Here is a 21,028-nt window from a genome sequence, read left to right on the forward strand (position 1 = left end):
TTCTTCCAGGAATTCCTGGTAGACCAATTTATACGAGCTCCAACACAGTTTGGAAATTTTTGAACTTCTGGTTTAGGTAAAAATGAGGTGCGAATCATATACGCGAGCTCTACGGACGTGTATGAACATGACTGGTCAATGTCAAATTTTTATCGAGCGTAGTTGACCTGTTAAACTTCACATTAGTTTTGACAACCTAGATCATTTGGTTTGGGTAAAGCTGAAACGAAATTTGTATGCCTGGTGTTTACGAACATGTATTAACATGAATGATTGACATCATGTTGGTATCGAGCGCAGTTGACCTTGTAGACCGATTTATTCCAGAACATTTTAGGTAATTCAGAACATCTGGTTTGGGTATAACTGAGTTGCTAACCACACATATAGGCTCTACGAACTTGTATGGACATAACTGGTTGATGCCAAAGCTATATTCAGCGCAGTTGACTTGATAGACTCCAGAGCAGTATGGAGTACTTCGAGCATCTGATATTGGTAAAACTCAGTTCCAAATTTATGCATGGGCTCTACTGACTTGTATGGACATGACTTATTGCTGTCAGTTTTGTACCGAGCGCAGTTGACCTGGTAGACTAAGTGATCCAAACTCCAGGACTGTTTGGAGAACCTGACACATCTGGTATGGGTATAACTGTGCTGCAAATCATACACGTGGACTCTTAGGACTTGTGTGGACATGATTAGAGATGTCGAAAATTAATCGATTACTCCAATTAATCGATTCATCGTTGTGATAATCGAATAATTTTAAATCGATTGCTATCCAACGATTAATTAATTCAATATATAAATATAATATAAATACGAAAATACTTTTAAACGGGATACTTTTGAACGAGGCCATCAAGTGCCTGGGGGTGTCGGGCGTGCCAAAAAAAAAGGCGATCTCTTCTCAAATGGCACCACATCTGCGTTGACACAGTCATACAAAGGTGAATGGCTGATTCGAAATTTGTTCAAAAAATTCTTACACATATTGGGGTAATTGATGAGAAATGACAGAATACACTCTAGGTTGAAGCGTTGTTGATCCACACAATTTCCTCTTTTCTTCCTCACAGATGCAGCTCCCGGGATGAGGAACTTGGCGTTGGTCATAAAACCGCCCTGGGTTCGCCGCGGTCAAGAGGCCCAGCTAAACTGCCAGTACGAGATGGAAGGTGCCCCGCTGTACTCGGTCAAGTGGTACCGGGGCACGTTGGAGTTCTATCGGTACTCACCATTCGAGAACCCACCGGCGAAGATTTTCCCGTTCACTGGGATTAAAGTTGATGTAAGTAGACAATGAATCAGCATCATGTCGTACTGTTACGGTCAGTAATTGGGCAATACCTGCGGAATAACGGTCGATATGGTGATATTACATATTTTTACTTGGGTTTTAGTGTCATAAAGAGTCTTGGAACTATTGATCCAACTAAATGAATTATTTAATCATAAAACAATGGATTTCACTTTTCATTTGCTTGATATTTAGAAGAATAGAATTATTAACATCCTTTCAGTAACAAGTTTAATGTCTTCATCCCTCAAAAAGACAGATGAATTCATTATACCGTAAATAATCAGATGATGATTACCGTAAAAAGGTCGATTTATCACACTGCAAATCGTATTTTTCTCACGTCCCACCTGCACCGGTATACCTTTTAGCGAAACAGAAATGCAATTAAATCGGCCACGAGTTGGGCCAAAACATACTTTCTGATTTTCATCTCGTGAAAACTTCAAATGAAGTCTTCTCCGTCTATCGCAACCAAAGCACCTCCAAACAATTCGAACCGTGTCCGAACAATTTCCAAAAAATACCGAAAACGCTTCCTAAAATTCCCCCAGTTCTTCCGGCTTTTCTTTGATCTTCCATCCGGCTCACGGTCATGCTTAACTGGTTCAACTTTCACTGCCGTTCGTGATTGTGATGACAAATATTGATCTTAAATAAATTACCCTTCTACGGTCGGCGGGAGAAGCGCGAGAAAAAGCCGAAAAGTTCCCCAGCACCCATCAGGGGGGGCGACGACGCCGCAGAGGGGAGTATCGCCCTTAAAAACTTCACAGCCTTCTCCGAAGCAGTTTCGCACTTCAAACAAAACACGTTGAACAGCAAGAGCAGCAGTCAGCATCAACGCACGGAAAATCGTTCGGAAAGAAACGGAAAGCTTCTCGGAAGCGGAGTGCTTAAGCGCCTTAATTTTTCTCTGAACGAGTCACAGTTTTTGAGTGGGATGATGGCAGGGAAGAGCAAGGCAGGACCAAACGGAGATCTTTGCGAACAAAGTGAAAACAAAAGGCTTCAAGATCACACTCGTCGTCGTCGTCGGTGGTTTTCCTGTTGGCACCCCTTTTCGGTTTCGATGTATAAGTTTCATAATAAAGTTTAGACTTTGCGCGAAAAACTTTGGGATTGTCAATAAAGAATTCAATGTGGAAATATTTCACTACAAATTTGAAAGGAAAACCCGAAGTTCATTCAACTTCGTAACTAGCCTTTCTTGGATTAATCCAAGACCTTTGTGGTATTGAAACTTTCTTATACGGGTTTCTGGTAGAAGAAAAATGTTTTACCACCCAAAATCGTAATGGATTCGAAGTTGTTGAAACAAAAAAGTTTATTATAACCCATTATTTGAGTGCTATAATCGATATCCCACAGAGGACGAACACTAACATGATTTTTGTCTTCTGCGTTTTTGGCGATTGGAAAAATCAATCATCCAAGGTTGGTTGGATTCTGATGGATTTTTCCGCAAAGTGGACCATTGAGTGGTACTGTTGTATAGGGGTTATCACGCCTATCCAGAGAGTTGGAGGTTGAGGGTTCGAGTCCCTCCAAGACACGTGGATTCTTTTTTGCAAAATTATTATCAATTAGTCCGTTTCGAAAACATGCGCTGTGCGCCACGAGCCCGAAAGTTGTTTGACCAAATATGTAATTGGGCCGAAGCACAATTGGCTGAAAATATCATTTGGTCGGAAGGGACATACGGCCGAGAATGTCGTTCAGCCGAACAGTTCCTTTGACTGATAAAGTCGGTTGGCCGGATAGCTTATTTAACCGAAATGGTCGTTTGGCAGAAAGGGCCTTTTGGTTAAAATGAACATTCGACAAAGTGTCGTTAAGCTGAGCTGGTCGTTTAGTCGTTTAGCCGGAAAGATAATTTTGCCCGGAAATGCCGTTTGGCCGACTAGTTGTTTGGCTGAAAGACTTTTCCTTACAAACTACCTATTCTATCAAACGGCTTTTTCGATAACAAACACTGAAGAAGTTTCCAAGTAGGAAACGAAATACGTATCTGCTTGTTGATACATAAAAAAAGTTAATAGTGGAAGTAAATGGAAGAATAATAGTCTTTTAGAAAGAAAAAGGGAAGAAAAAGAAGAAAGGAGGAAGACGGAAGAAGGAAGAAGGAAAAAGGAAAAAGGAAGAATAAAGAAGGAAGAAGGAAAAAATAAGAAGAAAGAAGGAAGAAGGCAGACGAGAGAAGAAGAAGAAAGAAGAAAGTAGAAAGAAGGAAGAAAGATGAGTTAATAAGGGAGAAGGAAGAAGTAAGAAGTTCTCTGTTTTCAGTTCTCGGCTCGCTTTTGTCTTTTCACTTCTCACTTCCTACTTCTGATTACCCACTAGGGAAAGGGAATAAGGAAGACAGAAGAAGGAAGAAGGAAGGATGAAGAAGGAAGAGGGAAAATGGAAGAATGATGATGGAAGTAGCAATAATGAAGAATGAAGAAGGAAGAAGCAAGAAAGAAGAAGGAGGAAGGAAGAAGGAAGAAGAAATAAGAAAGAAGGAAGAAGGAAGAAGGAGAAAGGAAGAAGGGCGAAGGAAGAAAGAAGAAAGAAGACGGAAGAAGGAAGAAGGAAAAAAGAAGAAGAAAGAAGGAAGAAGGCATACAAGAGAAGAAAGAAGAAAATAGGAAGAAGGAAGAAAGATGAAAGAAGAAGAAAAAAAAGAAGAAAGAAGGAAGAAGAGAGACGAGAGAAGAAAGATGGCAGAAGGAAGAAGAAAAAAGGAAGAAGGGGGAAGGAAGTATGGAGAATAAATAATAGAAAAATAAAAGAAAGAAGGAAGAAGTTTTTTGTTCGCAGTTTTCGGTACGCTTTTCTCTTTCCACTTTTTACTTTCTACTTTTGATTACCTACTATTCACTACTTGTAATCTGAGGAAATGTTTTTTAACTTTTCGGCCAAACGGCATTCGGCTGATATCCCATATGTGAGGAATGTCTTATTTCTCATTTGTCGCTGTACACTTTATGTAATTCTTACTACTCACCTAATTTTATTAATTTGTCTCACTTCTCACTTCTCATTTCTCTTTTCTCACTGTAGAAAGTGGGAAGCGCGATGTGAGTAATGAGACGTCGCACTACTTACTTCGCGATACTCACTTTCTACAGTGAGAGTGAGAAATGAGGAGTGAGAAAAGCTACGTCTCGCTTCTTACTCCTGATTTCTTACTTCTCACTGTAAAAAGTAAATAGTGCGAAGTAAGAAGTGAAACGTCTCACTACTCACTTTTTACAGTGAGCAGTGAGAAATGAGAAGTGAGTAGTTAGACGTCTCTTTTCTCACTCCTCATTTCTTATTTCTCGCAGTTAAAAATGGAAGAAGCACGAAGTGAGTAGTGAGACGTCATTTCTCACCTTTTACAGCGAGAAGTGAGAAATGAGGAGTGAGAAGTGAGACCTTTTACTGGTCACATCTTATCTCTCACTGCCAACTGTGAAAAGTGAGAAGTGAGAAATGAGTAGTGAGACATCTCACTTCTCACTTCACACTTTTAATTTTTCACAGCGAGGAGTAAGAAATGAGGAGTGATAAAACTGTGTAACTGTAAAAAGTGAGTAGTGTGAAGTGAGACGTCATACTTCGCACTTATAACTTTTCGCAATGAGAAGTGGGAAATAAGTAGTGAGAAGTGAGATGTCTCTCTTTTCACACCTCATTTCTCACTTTTCAAATGTCCTGTACGACCAAATTTCCTATTCGGCCAAATGTCCTTTTCAGCCAAATTTCCTGTTCGGCCAAATGACCTATTCGGGCAAATGTTGTATTCGGCCAAATGTCCTATTTGGCCAAAAGTTCTATTCGGTCAAGTGTTTTATTCGGCTAAATGTCCTATTCGGCCAAATGACCTATTAGGCCAAATGTCTTATTCGGCCAAATGTTCTATTCGGCCAAATGTCCTATTCGGCAAAATGTCCTATTCGGCCATATGTCCTATTCGGCCAAATGTCCTATTCGGCCAAATATCTTATTCGGTCAAATGTTCTATTCAGCAAAATGTTATATTCGGCCTATTCGGCCAAATGTCCTATTCGACCAAATGTCCTATTCGGCCAAATGTCCTATTCGGCCAAATGTCCTATTCGGCCAAATTTCCTATTCGGCCAAATATCTTATACGGCCAAATGTTTTATTCAGCCAAATGTTCTATTCGGCCAAATGTCCTATTCGGCCAAATGTCCTACTCGGCCAAATATCTTATTCGGCCTAATATCTTATTCGGCCAAATGTTTTATTCAGCCAAATATCCTATTCGGCCAAATGTCCTATTCGGCCAAATATCCTATTCGGCCAAATATCTTATTCGGCCAAATGTTTTATTCAGCCAAATGTTCTATTCGGCCAAATGTCCTATTCGGCCAAATGTCCTATTCGGCCAAATATCCTATTCGGCCAAATATCTTATTCGGCCAAATGTTCTATTCAGCCAAATGTTCTATTCGGCCTATTCGGCCAAATGTCCTATTCGGCCAAATGTCCTATTCGGCCAAATATCTTATTCGGCCAAATGTTCTATTCAGCCAAATGTTCTATTCAGCATATTCGGCCAAATGTCCTATTCGGCCAAATATCTTATTCGGTCAAATGTTTTATTCAGCCAAATGTCCTATTCGGCCTATTCGGCCAAATGTCCTATTCGGCCAAATATCTTATTCGGCCAAATGTTTTATTCAGCCAAATGTCCTATTCGGCCAAATATCCTATTCTGCCAAATATCCTATTCGGCCAAATATCCTATTCGGCCAATTATCTTATTCGGCCAAATGTTCTATTCGGCCTATTCGGCCAAATATCCTATTTGACCAAATGTCCTATTAGGATATTAGGACAAATGTCTTATTCGACCATATGACCTATTCGGCCGGATGACCCGTTCGGCCAAACGACCCTTCCCGATATGCCAAACTGGCCAAACCAAAACTGGGCTTAAGTGTTCATAATGCGACTCAAAACGGTAACGTTATTGCATTTATGAATATTTTAAAAATTTGTTCATTTCCTTTATCACATGGCATTCAGGCAGCTGACTGTTGACTCACTTGGGAGTTTGGGTAAATTCTCCAAATCTCCTTCGCAGCGCACACAACATCTTTGGGGTGTTCCCCGTCTTAAGTCATCAGGCAGGCACTTCCCCAACACGTGTGTTGTTGCGAGTGACAGACGCTGGCACTGACTGGTCCTGACACAATCAGCACCAACCAAGAAGAAGCGACACCCCGCCAAGAAAGTGCAGGAAAGTGGCTTTAGACTGTCTTCGAAGATAATGACGCCTGCTTCCCGGTTTGGCTTCTTCCTGCCTCCTCTTCGCCACTTGCATTTGTAATCTGAGAAGCGTCGTAGAATGAAGACTTTTTGCAAGAGTGCTTAGCGCTGAAAAGTTAAGAGACGTAATCACTCTTCCCCGTAGTACGTTTGGTTCGGCTTTGATGGATGGAATTTCGTAGAGTAAAAAAGTGACGACCATTCAGTGGAGATCGTGGGGCTGATAAAATCCGCTCGTCGTGCCTGTGTTTGCTGAATGTGACCCCGTCGTCTGTTTTATTTTCTTAACCGGAGTAAAATGTGGAATGCAAATTTATTTTATGTTCCTGGTATTAGGATAGAGCAGCGGACACTGTCATGGGGTGGACATAAAGCAGGGTTATTGTCTATTTTACTTTCCATCAGGGCGGGCTCTAATAACACATTCACAGGGGAGAACTAATTCCACGTACCTTGAATACGAATCAGTAAAGGTATTACTTTGCTCAATGTAAGATTCAAAGCATATCCAATGGCTCACTCTACTTATATGGTATCCCTACTCCTAAACAATCCTAATGCTGTATGTAACATAATTTTAATTTATGTGGCAGTAGTGATCCTCCACTGGATGGCTCGCCCCAATTCATCTGAATAACTAATCCGTTCCACATTAATCCTTTCGCTCAATAACCATCTATTCATCGTTTGTCCTGGCTTTCTCACTCTGCACCCGGGCTGATTTGCGTTACTTCCGCATCAGTACTGTCCATCCAACCTTTGGCCCCACATTATTCGGTTGATCCTGCATCCAGTACACATTTCATCCTGGCCGTGCGTGTGACTGCGAAGCTCCCTGATGGCTCTTATGCAAATGACTGGCAAATTGAAATTAAAGCCTTTGATCAAATATGTAATAAAATATCCCACCAGCTGTCGTCGGTCGGTCGGCCGGTTGACTGTATTTCCCACCGACCGAGCGATAATCGCTCCCACGTCCTCGTCATCAACAACAGTATGAGAAACTACGATGGTCCTCGACTCGTGTGCCTGCCTGCCGCCTACAAGGGCTCGAGACATGATCCGGAAGTGTTATCTTAGCACCAGTCGGCCACATGCAGTGCTCAATGCTTATCACAATCTAACTACTGCACCTCAACGAACGGTGTCACGCACAAATTGAGACGCGCCTATTCCGAGAAAACTGACCCACCGTGCGGTTCTACATTATTTGAGAAAGCACACTGTAATGTTTGCTTAAAAGGAAATTTATGCCCACTCAGTGGTGCACATCAACTATTTGTGCTTGGACAGAAGTGTATCCAGGGCTTGGAGATACCTTACTGCAATAACTCACATGATGTTTAAATTATATTTTGACAAAGCCATCGATAATTTATTTTACTTTTACTGGAAAATCCCAATTCAAATCTAGGATACTTTTGCACCTTCCACCTGCTAAATATTTTCCCAAGTTGTTTTTTCATGTATATCAGATTCATTAGACATCAAACAACAAGGACACCTAAATGCAGAAAATAAATTCTTAATTATTAGTAAAATTTCCTGAATTATTGTTGTTATCCTCTCTTGTAATGGAAGCACCCCACAATATGCCTCTGGACAAACATATCTCAAATTCTAACACATCATCGCTACAATGATGCTCCCTCCCTACAAATATCGGACGGAAATCCGTTTGGTGGATCCCATCCGGCTGTGGGCTTTGTGCGAAAGCTACCGTCTGCTGCAGCTGTTGTAGCAGTTAGTTTCCGTCGTACGAATGCTTCCCGTCCGGTTCGGAGCCTATTGTCGGCGAGCGCGTTGGACATATGTTTGCGCTTACGCCTGACTGTGTGACACTTTCGGCCGAATGCATCCAGTAGTGTCCTTGTGGTTGGATGGCTGAGTGAAGGGAGTGTAAAACGGACCGAATGATGTTGGTTGGTACATATTGAAGATGACAACATATAGCTGAGACAATCTAATTTGCTAGATCCGAGAATCTGAACCTTGCTGATGCATGTGGACAATTACCTACAGTCGTAGGAGTGCGCGTTTCGCTGGATGATTGACTGCTCTTTTTTTTGCGGTTCAAAAACTGTTACCTGTTCCATTGGATAAACATTGAACATTTTGTGTTTATTTTATTATTATGAAATAATCAAGATAATAATCAATATTATCTATCAATATTTCATTTTATTAATGAAAAAATATAAAAAATAGGCAAGGCTTTAGATTTAAAAATTTATTTAATTCTGTTTGAAATATTACAGAATTGTAAGATTTTGATACAATGATTGAAATAAAATCTTTTAAATTTGAACATGCAAACATTTTATACAAAATATATATACAAAACGTTTTTATGCAGCCATCCACTGCCTGGTTGGGTGTATCACCTGCAGTGTAGAAAACGAGATGCAAAAAAGTAAACAGCAATGAAAGTCCAAAGTATTCAAATACTCTACAAAACGGTAAGCGAATTCAATGGTCTGCTGAAATTGTTGTACCTCTTAATCAGTCGTTGAAATAAAATGCACACATGAAAAACTTTTATCGTAATCGAATTCTTGCAACTGACCGGATGGACAAACTATCTGCGCACGTGGATCTTATAGTAGCGTTACCAATATTGAAGAATCATCGAATGGCTGGACTTAACTTTCTGCAGCTGTACCGACTCTTCCACTCAATGCAGAAAAGTTTGTATCCTCGGCATCCTCGGCGTTAGTTGGTAGATAGTCAGTTTGGTACGGCTGCGAATTCTATTCGATCGAAGCGTCCTGCGGAGTCCAAAGTACGATTTCCAGCCACTATGCGTCGCCAAATTTCTCTGCTGGTATCATTTTCGGCAGTCCCAAGTACACAAATTCTTCTACCACCTCGATTTCGTCACCACCGATGCAAACTCGCGGTGGGTGGCTCACATTTTCTTCTCTTGAACCTCTTCCTATCATGTACTTTGTCTTCGACGTGTTGATGACTAGTCCGATCTGCTTGGCTTCCCTCTTCAGTCTGATGTAGGCTTCCTCCATCTTCTCAAAGTTACGTGGCACGACATTATCGTGCCATAATGTCGTCGGCGAAGCCAAATAACTGGACGGACTTATTGAAAATTGTACCACTCGTGTTAATCCCTGCTCTTCGTATTACGCCTTTCAAAGCGATGTTGAATAGCAGACACGAAAGACCATCACCTTGCCGTAACCCTCTGCGGGTTTCGAAGGGACTCGAGAATGCCCCTGAAACTCGAACTACGCACATCACCCGATCCATCGTCGCTTTGATCAACCGTGTCAGTTTATCCGGAAAACCGTGTTCGTGCATTAGCTGCCATAGCTGGTCCCGATCGATTGTATCATATGCGGCTTTGAAGTCGATGAATAGATGATGTGTTCGCACGTTGTATTCGCGGCATTTCTGCAGTACTTGGCAAATGGCGAACACCTGGTCCGTGGTGGAGCGTTTGCCCATAAAACCCGCCTGGTACTGCCCCACGAACTTCCTTGCAATTGGTGCTAGTCGATGGCATAAAATTTGGGAGAGTACTTTGTAGGAGGCGTTCAGCAATGTGATTGCGCGGTAGTTGCTACAATCCAGCTTATCGCCCTTTTTGTAGATGGGACACACGACACCTTCCATCCACTCCTGCGGCAAAACTTGCTCCTCTCAAACCTCGGTAATGACAATAATGGCCGGCCAATCTCCTCCTGGATTTCCTGGAGATCCGGAGCCGGTAAAATTATGTCCTGCACGCGTTCTCCCAGGTCCATCACCATATCGCCGTCTTCGTCTCCCGCAACGCCATTCAGATGTTCTTCGTAGTGCTGCCGCCACCTTTGGATCACCTCACGCTCGTTCGTAAGAAGGCTCCCGTTTATGTCCTTACTAAGCATATGCGGTATTTCGAAAAATTTCGTTTCAGGTGGTTCGAAACGAAATTCCGCGGAATTTCGCGGAATTTGAGGATGGCGAAATCAGATTTGTTGATTTCGTTTCGTTTAGTAAAACAACAACAAATTCTCTTGAAAAAACTAGCTTAAAACGAAATTTAACGGAATTCCGCGGAATTTTGAAACAAATTAAGATGTCTCGTACGGTCGAGTATTATACAAAATTTTGGCTGCGCCGCTGAACAGAATCATAAAACTATTTTCAAAACTTAATGTTTTACAAATTTTTCTATTAATGCCTACTACATAATCCCATTCTGAGTCGACAAATACGTATTTAGTTTTCTTCTATAAAACGTCTTCGGTGTTTTGCTAGAAATGTTCAACAGAAAACCAAAAATATCTTTAACATTCTATCCCATTTTTTTCAAAAGTGATCCGACTTAAGGTCTGAGGGAAGCTCTCTCGCGGTAGAGCGCTATTTTCGTACTAAAATGTCTATAACTCGGAACTGGGAACGAGTTTCGCTTATCCCAACTGACAATCTCTTTGAAATTTATCAAGGAATGTTCCTGCAAAATTTCATGGACCTACTATTTCCCAAATTTGAATTAAGCTCTAAATACTGAACTATTGTACAACTGAAATTTTCACTTCTCAGTACCTCTCTCCGATGATTTGAGGCACAAAGGAACCGAATTTCGCAAAACGCAACTGACAAAAGTTTTGAATTTTTCCAACGATCATTTTGATGTAATAAAAAGTATATTTCACCGCAATAAAATTTGCAGGAAGCTCTTTTTACTTCAACCAAGTTTTTTAAATTCCATACAAAAGTTACCATTTCGGGAGAGCAGCCAACAGCATATTTTCTTGTGGCGCACGGCAGGAAAGGAGCGATGAGAGCGATAAAAAGTCGGTCAACTTTGTATCTAGCGTGACACTAGAAAAAAGCGTATTCCTATTTGTGAACACGAGGATACCAAATATATAAATTGAAATCTCCTATAGGATGATAAACGATGATGATGAGATAAACAATTGAAAATAAATAAGACAGATAAGAAAAATAAAACAATTAAGCAAAATAAAACAAATAATTATTATTATCGTCTTTATTTAAGAGGTTTTCAGCCCTTGGCTGGCTCACCTCTGGATAAAACGAATAAGATAAATAAAGCAAATTTAACAAATAGGACAAATAAGACAGACAAGACAAATTCCTACGGAAGTCCCTCCAGGTATTCCTCCAGAAGTGCCTCCAGAAGTTCCTCCAGGAATTCCTCCGGAAGTTCTTCCAGGAATTACTCCGGAAGTTCCTCCAGGAATTACTCCGGAAGTTCCTCCAGGAATTACTCCGGAAGTTCCTCCAGGAATTCCTCTGGAGGAACTTCCGAAGGAATTCCTGGAGGAACTTCCGAAAAAATGCCTGGAGGAACTTCCGAAGGAATTCCTGGAGGAATTTTCGAAGACAATTTTCGAAGGAATTGCTGGAGGAACTTCCAAACGAATCCCTGGAGGAACTTCCGAAGGAATTCCTGGAGGAACTTACTTTATTTTTCTTCTTAGTCTTATCTATCTTATTTGTCTTATTTGTCATATTTGTCTTATTTTTCTTATTTGTCTTACTTACACCAGCACCACTGTTATCTCACAAATACTTGTGTGGAAACCTTGTACAGAAATCCTCTCACGATATTTTCTAATGTTGTTCTAGAAACGGCTCATGTTTTCATTTTTCAAAACCAGCTGGAGTTTGTTTATTTTGATTTCCTCATTGCGTGATTGGTCAGCGCTGCTGCTGTTCTCTCGCCGAACCACTGCATGAGTGATAAATTTCTTTCCCATTGTTGCCAATTCCTTTTGTACTCCGTTTACGGCAAATTCTCAAGCAATTGTAAACTGCATAATGATGAAATAATTTTGGCGACACTGACAGCGTCATTCTGGCGGGCTGAATTGGGCAATTTTCTCTCTCAGAGAGTGCTACCACGTGCTTTTTTAACGGAAAACCCTTCCCTCAGACCTTAATATTTAAGACGTCAGGCTCAGAGTGTAAATGTAATCAGATATGAAACAGAGCAGTACAACTTTGTCAAAGAGGTCGTGAATTCCTAACAGGGATGCCAGATTTGAAGACATGTCTTCAATTTGAAGACATTTGAAACTCTGTGAAGACATTTATTTCATGAAGACATTTTGAAGACTTTTTAAAATATTTGAAGACTTATACCTTCTTATTTAAAGATACTTGAAGACAATCAATAAGCCAGCGAATAGAAAATATAATTTGAACTTATAAATTTTGTGATTTCTATATGCAGATCATATAAATATTTCAAAAGTTATACATAATAGACTAATGTTTCATAAAATTTCAAACGTAAAAACACATTTACACTAGCCGGTTGATAAGGTTGACAACTGCAATACATTTTAGTTATGTGCTGGTTAAAAAACTTCCGATGGCAGCATTCGTTTAAATTTTCCTTGGTAGCGGTGGCGTTTTCGACGTGTCTGCTAAAAAGATGTTTCGATCATTGTATCAGAATGCAATGACCGATCTAATTTATTTCAAATGGCAAAAAAGAATTTTACTATAAGTTGTTAGGCTAGAATCATTTTTTTTTTAATTTATTTATAATTCATCTGATCTTTTCGGTATTCCCAGAATAACCGTCGAGAAAAAGAATAAATTTTGAAGAACTCGATGATTTTTCCGTGGATTTAAAAAAAAATAATGAGAATTCGTTTTAAAAAATTAATTCGTGTAAAATAAGGAGAATTGGGTTTCAAAGCCCTACCTCGTTTATGATTGCAAACGATAGTCAGGAATACTTGAACCAAAGTTATAAAAATTCTGGTGAAAGTCTAAATCAGTAAAAATAATATTTTTTATTTAGGACATATTAAGGCAAATTTTGGGCTGTGCAACATTTCAGAACGAATGAACCATCAGCCCAAAACGTCAGGCCCATATTTTAACTGCCAAAGGTTGAGTCAAGTGCCCTGCGGTGTTTTGATAGTGCGTTTGAATCATATTATTCCGTACGTCAAACAAGACCGAAAATGTCGAGGAAGCATTTTTCATCTATTTTAAAAATTTCAAATTTAACAGTGTTCCTTTCGATTTTTGAGTCAAATGGAAAACTGACGCGCTCAGGATGATTAATATCGATTCTTTATTTTGGAGAAATAAAGAGAATTTTCCATTAATAGTCCGAGGAAAAATTTCAAGAGAATTGAATTTGGAAATTCTTTTCAAATTATTTTGAAAATTTATAATAATTTCAGTATTGGCAATAAAGGAATTCCGCAAAAATTCAAACGAGAAATTCACCTTAATTTTCACAAAATTATTTCTAAGTTCTTGCAGGAAAATCATCTGAACTCCTACAAAGAATTCATGTTTATTTCCACAAGAAATTTGTTTAAATTGGTCTGTCTTTCTGTCTGAAAGTTAGGGGATGTCTCTTCTTTTTCGAAAATTTTCCCAGGAAATCATTTTCATTTTCTCAGAAAATTTTCTTTAGTTTCCAAAGAAAATTCTTACGAATGTCGACAAGAAATTGAAATTGTTCTTGAGTTAAATAGATGTTTCTCAGAATAACCACCGTAAATCATTTTTATTTGTTCAGGAGAACGTTCTGAAAAAAAAAATCAGAGGAATTTCCTAAAAAAATCCGCCAAAGACTCAGTAGAAAGTTCAGGGTAAACTCGTAACAGTCCCTTGTTGAATTCTTCCTTGAATTCCTTTGATATTTTTCCAAGAAATGTTTTTGGGCACTCTTCCAGTATTTTAACTGGGAATCCCTCTAAGAATTTAGCCAATAAATACATCTCTGGTATTCTTTCTGAAATTTTCCATGAAATTCCTCCAGGAATTCGTGCAGCAATTTCTTTGGAGATTTTTCAAAAAAATTTCTCCTGTTTCCTTTGGAAGAACCTCTAGCAGGTTCTCCATAAGTACGTCCAGAAATTTCTCCGTTAGATCCTCCAAGAATTCCGTCGGAAACTCCTCCAGTCGCTCCCTCAGAAATTCCTCAGTTTGTTTCTTTCACGACTTCCTCCAGCAGATCTTCCAGGAATTGCTCACGAAGCTCCTGCAGGCTTTCGTTCGAAAATTCCTCTAAGGATCCTTCCGGAAGTTTCTCCAGGAATTCCTCTTGATGATGCTCCGAGAATCTTGCCGAAAGATTCTTCAATAATACCTCTTGAACTATACTCTGGAGTTTCTCTGATATTTCATCCAGTAATTCTTTCGGAAATTCCTGTGCAATATTCCTGAGCAGGCAGGAACCTCAGGAAGTTCCTCCAGAAAGTTATCCAGAAATTCTTCCGGAAGTTTCTTCAGACATTTCGTCAGAAACCCTTTTAGTAATTGCTCAGGAAGATCCTTCAGGAAGTCCTCAAGAAAATCCTCCAGGAATTCTTCATTGGGTTGTTTAGGGGTATATATGTTTTTACATATTCTGAATCTGCATAAAAAACTGAGACTAACCCCAATTTTTCAGAATTTTTGGAGCCCCGGAACTATTTTTAATTTGCATTTTAAATTTATATGGAGCTAAAAATTTGTTCTTATGCTGCATGGGCCAACTGTCATTCTATGAATGTTAGTGTCATTCTATCGATTGAAATGGCTTATTGTTTGCTGTATAAAAATGTAAATAAAAGGTTTACAAACAAAATAAAAATATGTTGGAGATCAGGAGAGCATGCTCTTTATGTTAAACTGCAAAAAACTCGATATTTTTCTGAGCTAAACAACCCAATTCCTCCGGAAGTTACCTTAGCATTTCAGCATCCGGAAGTTCTTTCAGAAATTTATCTGAAAGTTCCTTCAGAAAATTCTTTGGATGTTCCAATCCTATGGAAGTTTCTTCAGGTATTTCACGGTTAATTTTTCCGAATCCCTACACTGAAAAAAACTTTGTAGTAGAAATTACAATTTCGTGGTAAAATTAAGAACAGTACCGACGTTTTTCAACCGAAGGGACAAATCGCTTAATTTCATCATAAATGTAGTAAATCTGACTAATATTATTTTCAATTTTACCACAAAAATTGTTATTTAGCATAGACTCAAACAAAATAGTTGATTTTACCACACATTTTTACTATATTTTCAGTAAGAATAACCATGTAAGCGGTTGAATAAACTATTTTTATCGTAAAATAGAGCATATTTTAGTTATTTTAAGACGATTGGCACTTCGGTTGAAAAACGTCGGTACTGTTCTCAATATTACCCCCAAAATGGTAGTTTCTACTATAAAATTTTTCTCAGTGTACTGGCAATTCTTCAAAAATAAATTCAGAAGAAAACCGTTGGAATTATATTTATAGACTTATTAGAAAATCCAAGGGAAAGTCATTTTCCAGATTTAAAAGAATATTCTCTTGAATTCTAACAATTTGAGTGTGTAAAAATAAACTATACATAAAACAAAGAGATGATTGAAATTACAAATCTATTGGATTTTAAAATTTTTTCACTGATGTCATAATTTTGATATTGAAGACATTTGAAGACATTTTTACTCAACTGCGAAGACATTTGAAAATATCCCCTGGCATCCCTGTAATGCCCTTGTGAAGTATTTTTAGAGCGCCTCTTTTTTATTAAAGGCCAACTTCTTCACCGCTTATGCCTCAAACCAGGCTTGAGCGCATAACTAAGCACCGCTTAAGAGTTAAGAAGGCCCTAAGGAAAACATTAAACGAAGTACATGATTTTGCGTTAGATTGATTTGAAACACGGTTTTCGTCTTCGAGTTTTCAAAATAATAAATATTTATTCGCTTAACAAGGTAGCTTCACATGAATTACCTTTTCAACAAATCAAAGATTCCTCTCACGTGGCGCTCACTTCCTCTTATGATCTTATAATAATGAGTATCAAACTAATATTCCTCTCCGTACCCTAAATTGACTGTAAGGGCGTGGTCGGCTCATACTATCCATAGCAGCTCTTACACTCAATTGCTCTTACACTCAATTGAGGTCGGTGGAGGATGAAAATGTGGCAGACAATAGCTTGGTTCGTCGAGTTGAATGTATATAAGACTATATTTTTCTTGATTAATGACTTGTGAGGGAAGTCAGATTCAATGGATACGGTGAATTGACTGATATCCCCCCGGCAGCCAAATCTTTTTTAGCAATATCTCGTGAAAAACACATCAAATTACAAACTTAACTATGTGTATCAAAATTGAACATCTTTTCCAAAAATATATAAGATTATGGGTTTTCTATAAAAAGGTTGAATTTGAAGGGAAATGATATCTTTTTGTTACAAGTTTTTGTAGGAGGCAGTAAAAATTATTTCTTTTTACCTGGCAAACTGCAGTCGTAAAAACTTTGCGATCACATTTCTGAAACACAATCTGTGCATTTTAGAAAGGTGCAGAGGATTCGTCTAGCAAGCAAATGTATGCTATTAACAATTCTCTATCTGCGTATACAATATTCGTATATTCTGGTTTTGATTTAGCTCAATACCAGAAAACCACGCTGATAAATGAATATGACGTATGCTTCAACATAATCACATAAGTCTTAAATGAAATAAGGTTTTGAATAGAATTTTAATCAAAATATAAAAAAAAAATCTCACAATTCCTATATTATTATATACATACTTATTGATATAAAGCTGAACATAAAACTGATCAGATTCGGGAACACCCACTCCAGGATGAATTCCTTTGAAAGCGACACAAATGCTGGGGTATTGCCTTATCGCCAATGGTAAACGGCAACACGGCGATTTCTCGCTTGACTTTTCAAAAGGACCTAAGTAACTTTTTTATATGATTTAATTTGAGTACTGCAATCAAAAGCTTTCATGTTGTTCTGTTGATTGCGCTATTCAAATTAATTAATGAAATTCTGCTTCTTCTGTTACTATAATTCTATTGGTCGCAAAGCAGTTATTTGCCTTTGAGAAAATTAAATCAGAATTGCGTACATAATGTAAAATCAATTCAATAAAAAATCCGCGGAAAAAAACATGAAATTTCGTTTCGTTTCGAAAAATTTCGAATTAAATGGACGTTGATTTCGTATCGTTTCGAAGTTTCGAAAGTTAAATATATTTCGTTTCGTTTCATTTCGAATCAACACAGACATTTTGAATTTCGTTTCGTTTCGTTTCGTTAGGAAAAAGTGTGTTATCCCATACCCTTAGTCCTTACACATATCGGGCTGTGGCACGTGGCCCTTGCGTGAACGATTTAACTTCTCATAGAACTTTCGTGTGTTATTAGCGCGGTACAGTTGCTCCATCTCTTCACGGTCTCGATCTTCCTGCTGACGCTTTTTCCTCCGGAAATCGAGTTATGTCTATTCCGCGCCCATTTATATCGTGCCTCATTCGCCCTCGTGTGGTGTTGCAGCAATCTCGCTCATGCTGCTTTCTTCTCTTGTACTAACTGCTCACATTGGCCGTCATACCAGTCGTTTCTCTGGTCCGGAGGCACCGTGCCAAGTGCAGCGGTTGCTGTGCTACCATTGGCAAATCGAATATCTCTCCAGCCATCTTCAAGAGACGCTGCGCCTAGCTGCTCTTCCGTTGGGAGTGCCACTTCCAGCTGCTGCGCGTATTCTTGGGCTAGTTTAGCGTCTTGTAGCCGCCCAATGTGAAGCCGCGGCGTCAGACTTCGACGCGTGTTGTACACCGTCGAGAGTTTCGAGCGCAGGCATACTGCAACGAGGTAGTGGTCGGATTCAATATTCGCACTGCGGTAAGTGCGGGCGCTCGTGATGTCGGAGAAGAATTTACCGTCGATTAGAACGTGGTCGATTTGGTTTCCCGTTACTTGATTAGGTGATTTCCATGTGGCCTTGTGGATATGCTTGCCGGGGAAGAAAGTGCTTCGGACTACCATTCCGCGGGAGGCTGCAAAGTTTATGCATCGTTAGTCGTTGTCGTTCGATACGGTATGCAGACTATCCGGTCCGATGACCGGTCTATACATTTCCTCCCTTCCTACCTGAGCGTTCATGTCACCGATGACGATTTTGACGTCCCGCAGTGGGCATCCATCGTATGTCTGCTCCAGCTGTGCGTAGAACGCTTCTTTCTCATCGTCGGATCTCCCTTCGTGTGGGCAGTGCACGTTGATGATGCTATAGTTGAAGAAACGGCCTTTTATCCTCAGCTTGCACATCCTTGCGTTGATTGGCTGCCACCCAATCACACGTTGGCGCATCTTTCCCAGCACTATGAAGCCGGTTCCCAGCTCGTTGGTGGTGCCACAGCTTTGGTAGAAGGTAGCCGCTCGATGCCCGCTTTTCCACACTTTCTGTCCTGTCCAGCAGATTTCCTGCAGCGCTACGACGTCGAAGTTGCGGGGATGTAATTCATCGTAGATCATCCTGTCGCAACCTGCGAAGCCTAGCGACTTGCAGTTCCATGTTCCAAGCTTCCAATCGTGATCCTTTATTCGTCGCCTAGGTCGTTGCCGATTGTATCGAGTCGTATTATCTTCTATGTCGTTCATAATAGTTGTTTTTAAAGGCGGCTTATTGGGCCTGCGCAAACCTCCTGTCTCGTCGGAGGGCCGTCGTGTCAGGGCTGTTTAGCGTCCCACCTAACACCAGGACTTGGGCTTGTGCGCTTTGAGCGGCACACGGTCGCTTTGGCGGAGCCTACTTGCGGATTCATGCAGCTTTTTATAGAGGTTTAACAGGGCCCACTGTCAAACCCCACCACATCCTAGGCAGGCGCCACAACTCGCAGATGGCCTGGGGAGGGATCGTCAAGCCCTTGGACATAGTCCCTGCTGCCCCCGTATTTTGTATTTTTATGCTGTCCAGTGTGTGCTTAAATTAAAAAAGATTTATATAAAAAAAAATTGTGAATGGATCGTCACACTTCAGGCAATCCTTCATACCCCTGTGAGCGTAACGTATCTTATGGAGGTACCCTTACGAGCAGCCCAAAGTAATATGTTGGTACATGGGAATGATCGTAGTTTAAAGTTTCATCCAGAAAATGGGTCAAGTCGGGACCAATCTACGATTGGGGTGTAACTAATTTTGTAAACAAACATTGGTGTTTAATTTTGTGTTCAATAGCCTTTAATTTTACATCCGAATTATTCTTGTACGAAATATTGAATAGGGGAGAATGGTCCCTAATGCACACCTTAAGCTTTTTCGATGTTTTCACGTATATAAACAAGAGTATCGAACCATTTCAACGCGTAGTTGCAAAACTTACAACACTAGCTACATTTTACAAAGATCTCTTATTCAAAACAACAAGGTTTTTATGACTTTCTAACGCATTTAAAGTAAAGTTTTGAAAAAACGCCCGAATGGTGTGGTGGTGCAAAATGGCCCAATTGCATGCAAAATAACGGTGAACGCATGGTTGCTTGTTTTGTCTGAATGGATTGAACGACAATCTTACGGGTGAATCCCCGTAATAGGACAGGCAAAGAAGTATTAGATGATAATTGCACGCCTTACGTAGATGAAGCAGAAATATCATTCCAATAACAATTCACATTAATTTGCGCTTACCTTACGCTTGCCGATCATTCTAAAGCCAATTAATGAATATAACTAGCAGCCAATAGAAACTTATCTCCTGCACTGAAAAGGTGCCTTTTCCTGATAATCAGTAGCCCATGTAATACTGGGAAGCTTCTTTCTGCTTGATAACTGGTCCGTGCTCTAAACGATACCGGAAAGAAAATGAGAAGTCTTATCGAAGATGGCTCAAGAAAAATTAGAGAAAAAAATGTTCCATGCTACTTACCGTTCCCGGGACGCAGTAGTTGAACTAAACTGTGGAATGCGATGAATCTTGGATAACGGAAGAACGAAAAGAAGAATTAAACTTAATAGTTTTAGGGGAGAGTTCAGTTTTAGATGCGTAGACATTATGAATTTGTATACAGTGAATGATAAGAAATCGAAGTTAATTTAGTTTCATTGCAGTCGAAGTGATAATGACCCTAGAAACAAACTTTAGGAACGTTTGAGTTGAAACAAATTGCTGTTCCATTTACCCTCCTATCCACTATACACTTAATACTTGTGACAGATATATGATGCGGAAATCACTGTACAGCATAAAATCATATATCTGTCACCCAGAATCACGGTGGTATTACCCAAGCAATGATGATTTTACGCTGATACGTACCCTGCTCTGCGCCCGTTGTATACAACGTTACAGGTACAGCGCAAAACAAATTTGAATGCAAGCAATGCTAGTAACGCATACAATGGCGCCATCTGGTTGCGGTCACTACCCATCACTGACGTTAAAACATAATAAGAAAAATGAGTTTTTTCTTGTTGGAATATGAAAACGGCCAATGAACGTGTTCGTCGGCGATATATTTGTATATTTTATTTTAGTTCAAACTACTTATTTTACAAATTTATATCACTAAATTTACTAAATGATTTGTTCAGTAGGCATATATTTATAAAAATATTGTAACTGTTTGTCCTGGTTATACTTAATGACCTTTTGCCGTTATCAGCTTTTTAAATTCTGAGTTTAAAACAAACGCTGATCTTTTTTCTTAGTTTGTTGTAATTATTTATTATA

At 39.5% G+C, this 21,028-nt stretch overlaps 1 protein-coding gene across 1 annotated transcript in view; it reads left to right on the top strand.

The window, feature by feature from the left end:
• The window catches only part of LOC134226509 (uncharacterized), a 952,521-nt gene that overhangs the window by 155,343 nt on the left and 776,150 nt on the right, over positions 1-21,028 (top strand). Inside the window, exon 3 of the mRNA XM_062707335.1 lies at positions 1,086-1,297. Coding sequence (XP_062563319.1) covers positions 1,086-1,297 — 212 coding nt within the window. The remainder of the gene's footprint in view (positions 1-1,085; positions 1,298-21,028) is intronic.

This window comes from Armigeres subalbatus, chromosome 1 (genome assembly GCF_024139115.2).
Source record: "Armigeres subalbatus isolate Guangzhou_Male chromosome 1, GZ_Asu_2, whole genome shotgun sequence".
Lineage (NCBI taxonomy): Eukaryota > Metazoa > Arthropoda > Insecta > Diptera > Culicidae > Armigeres > Armigeres subalbatus.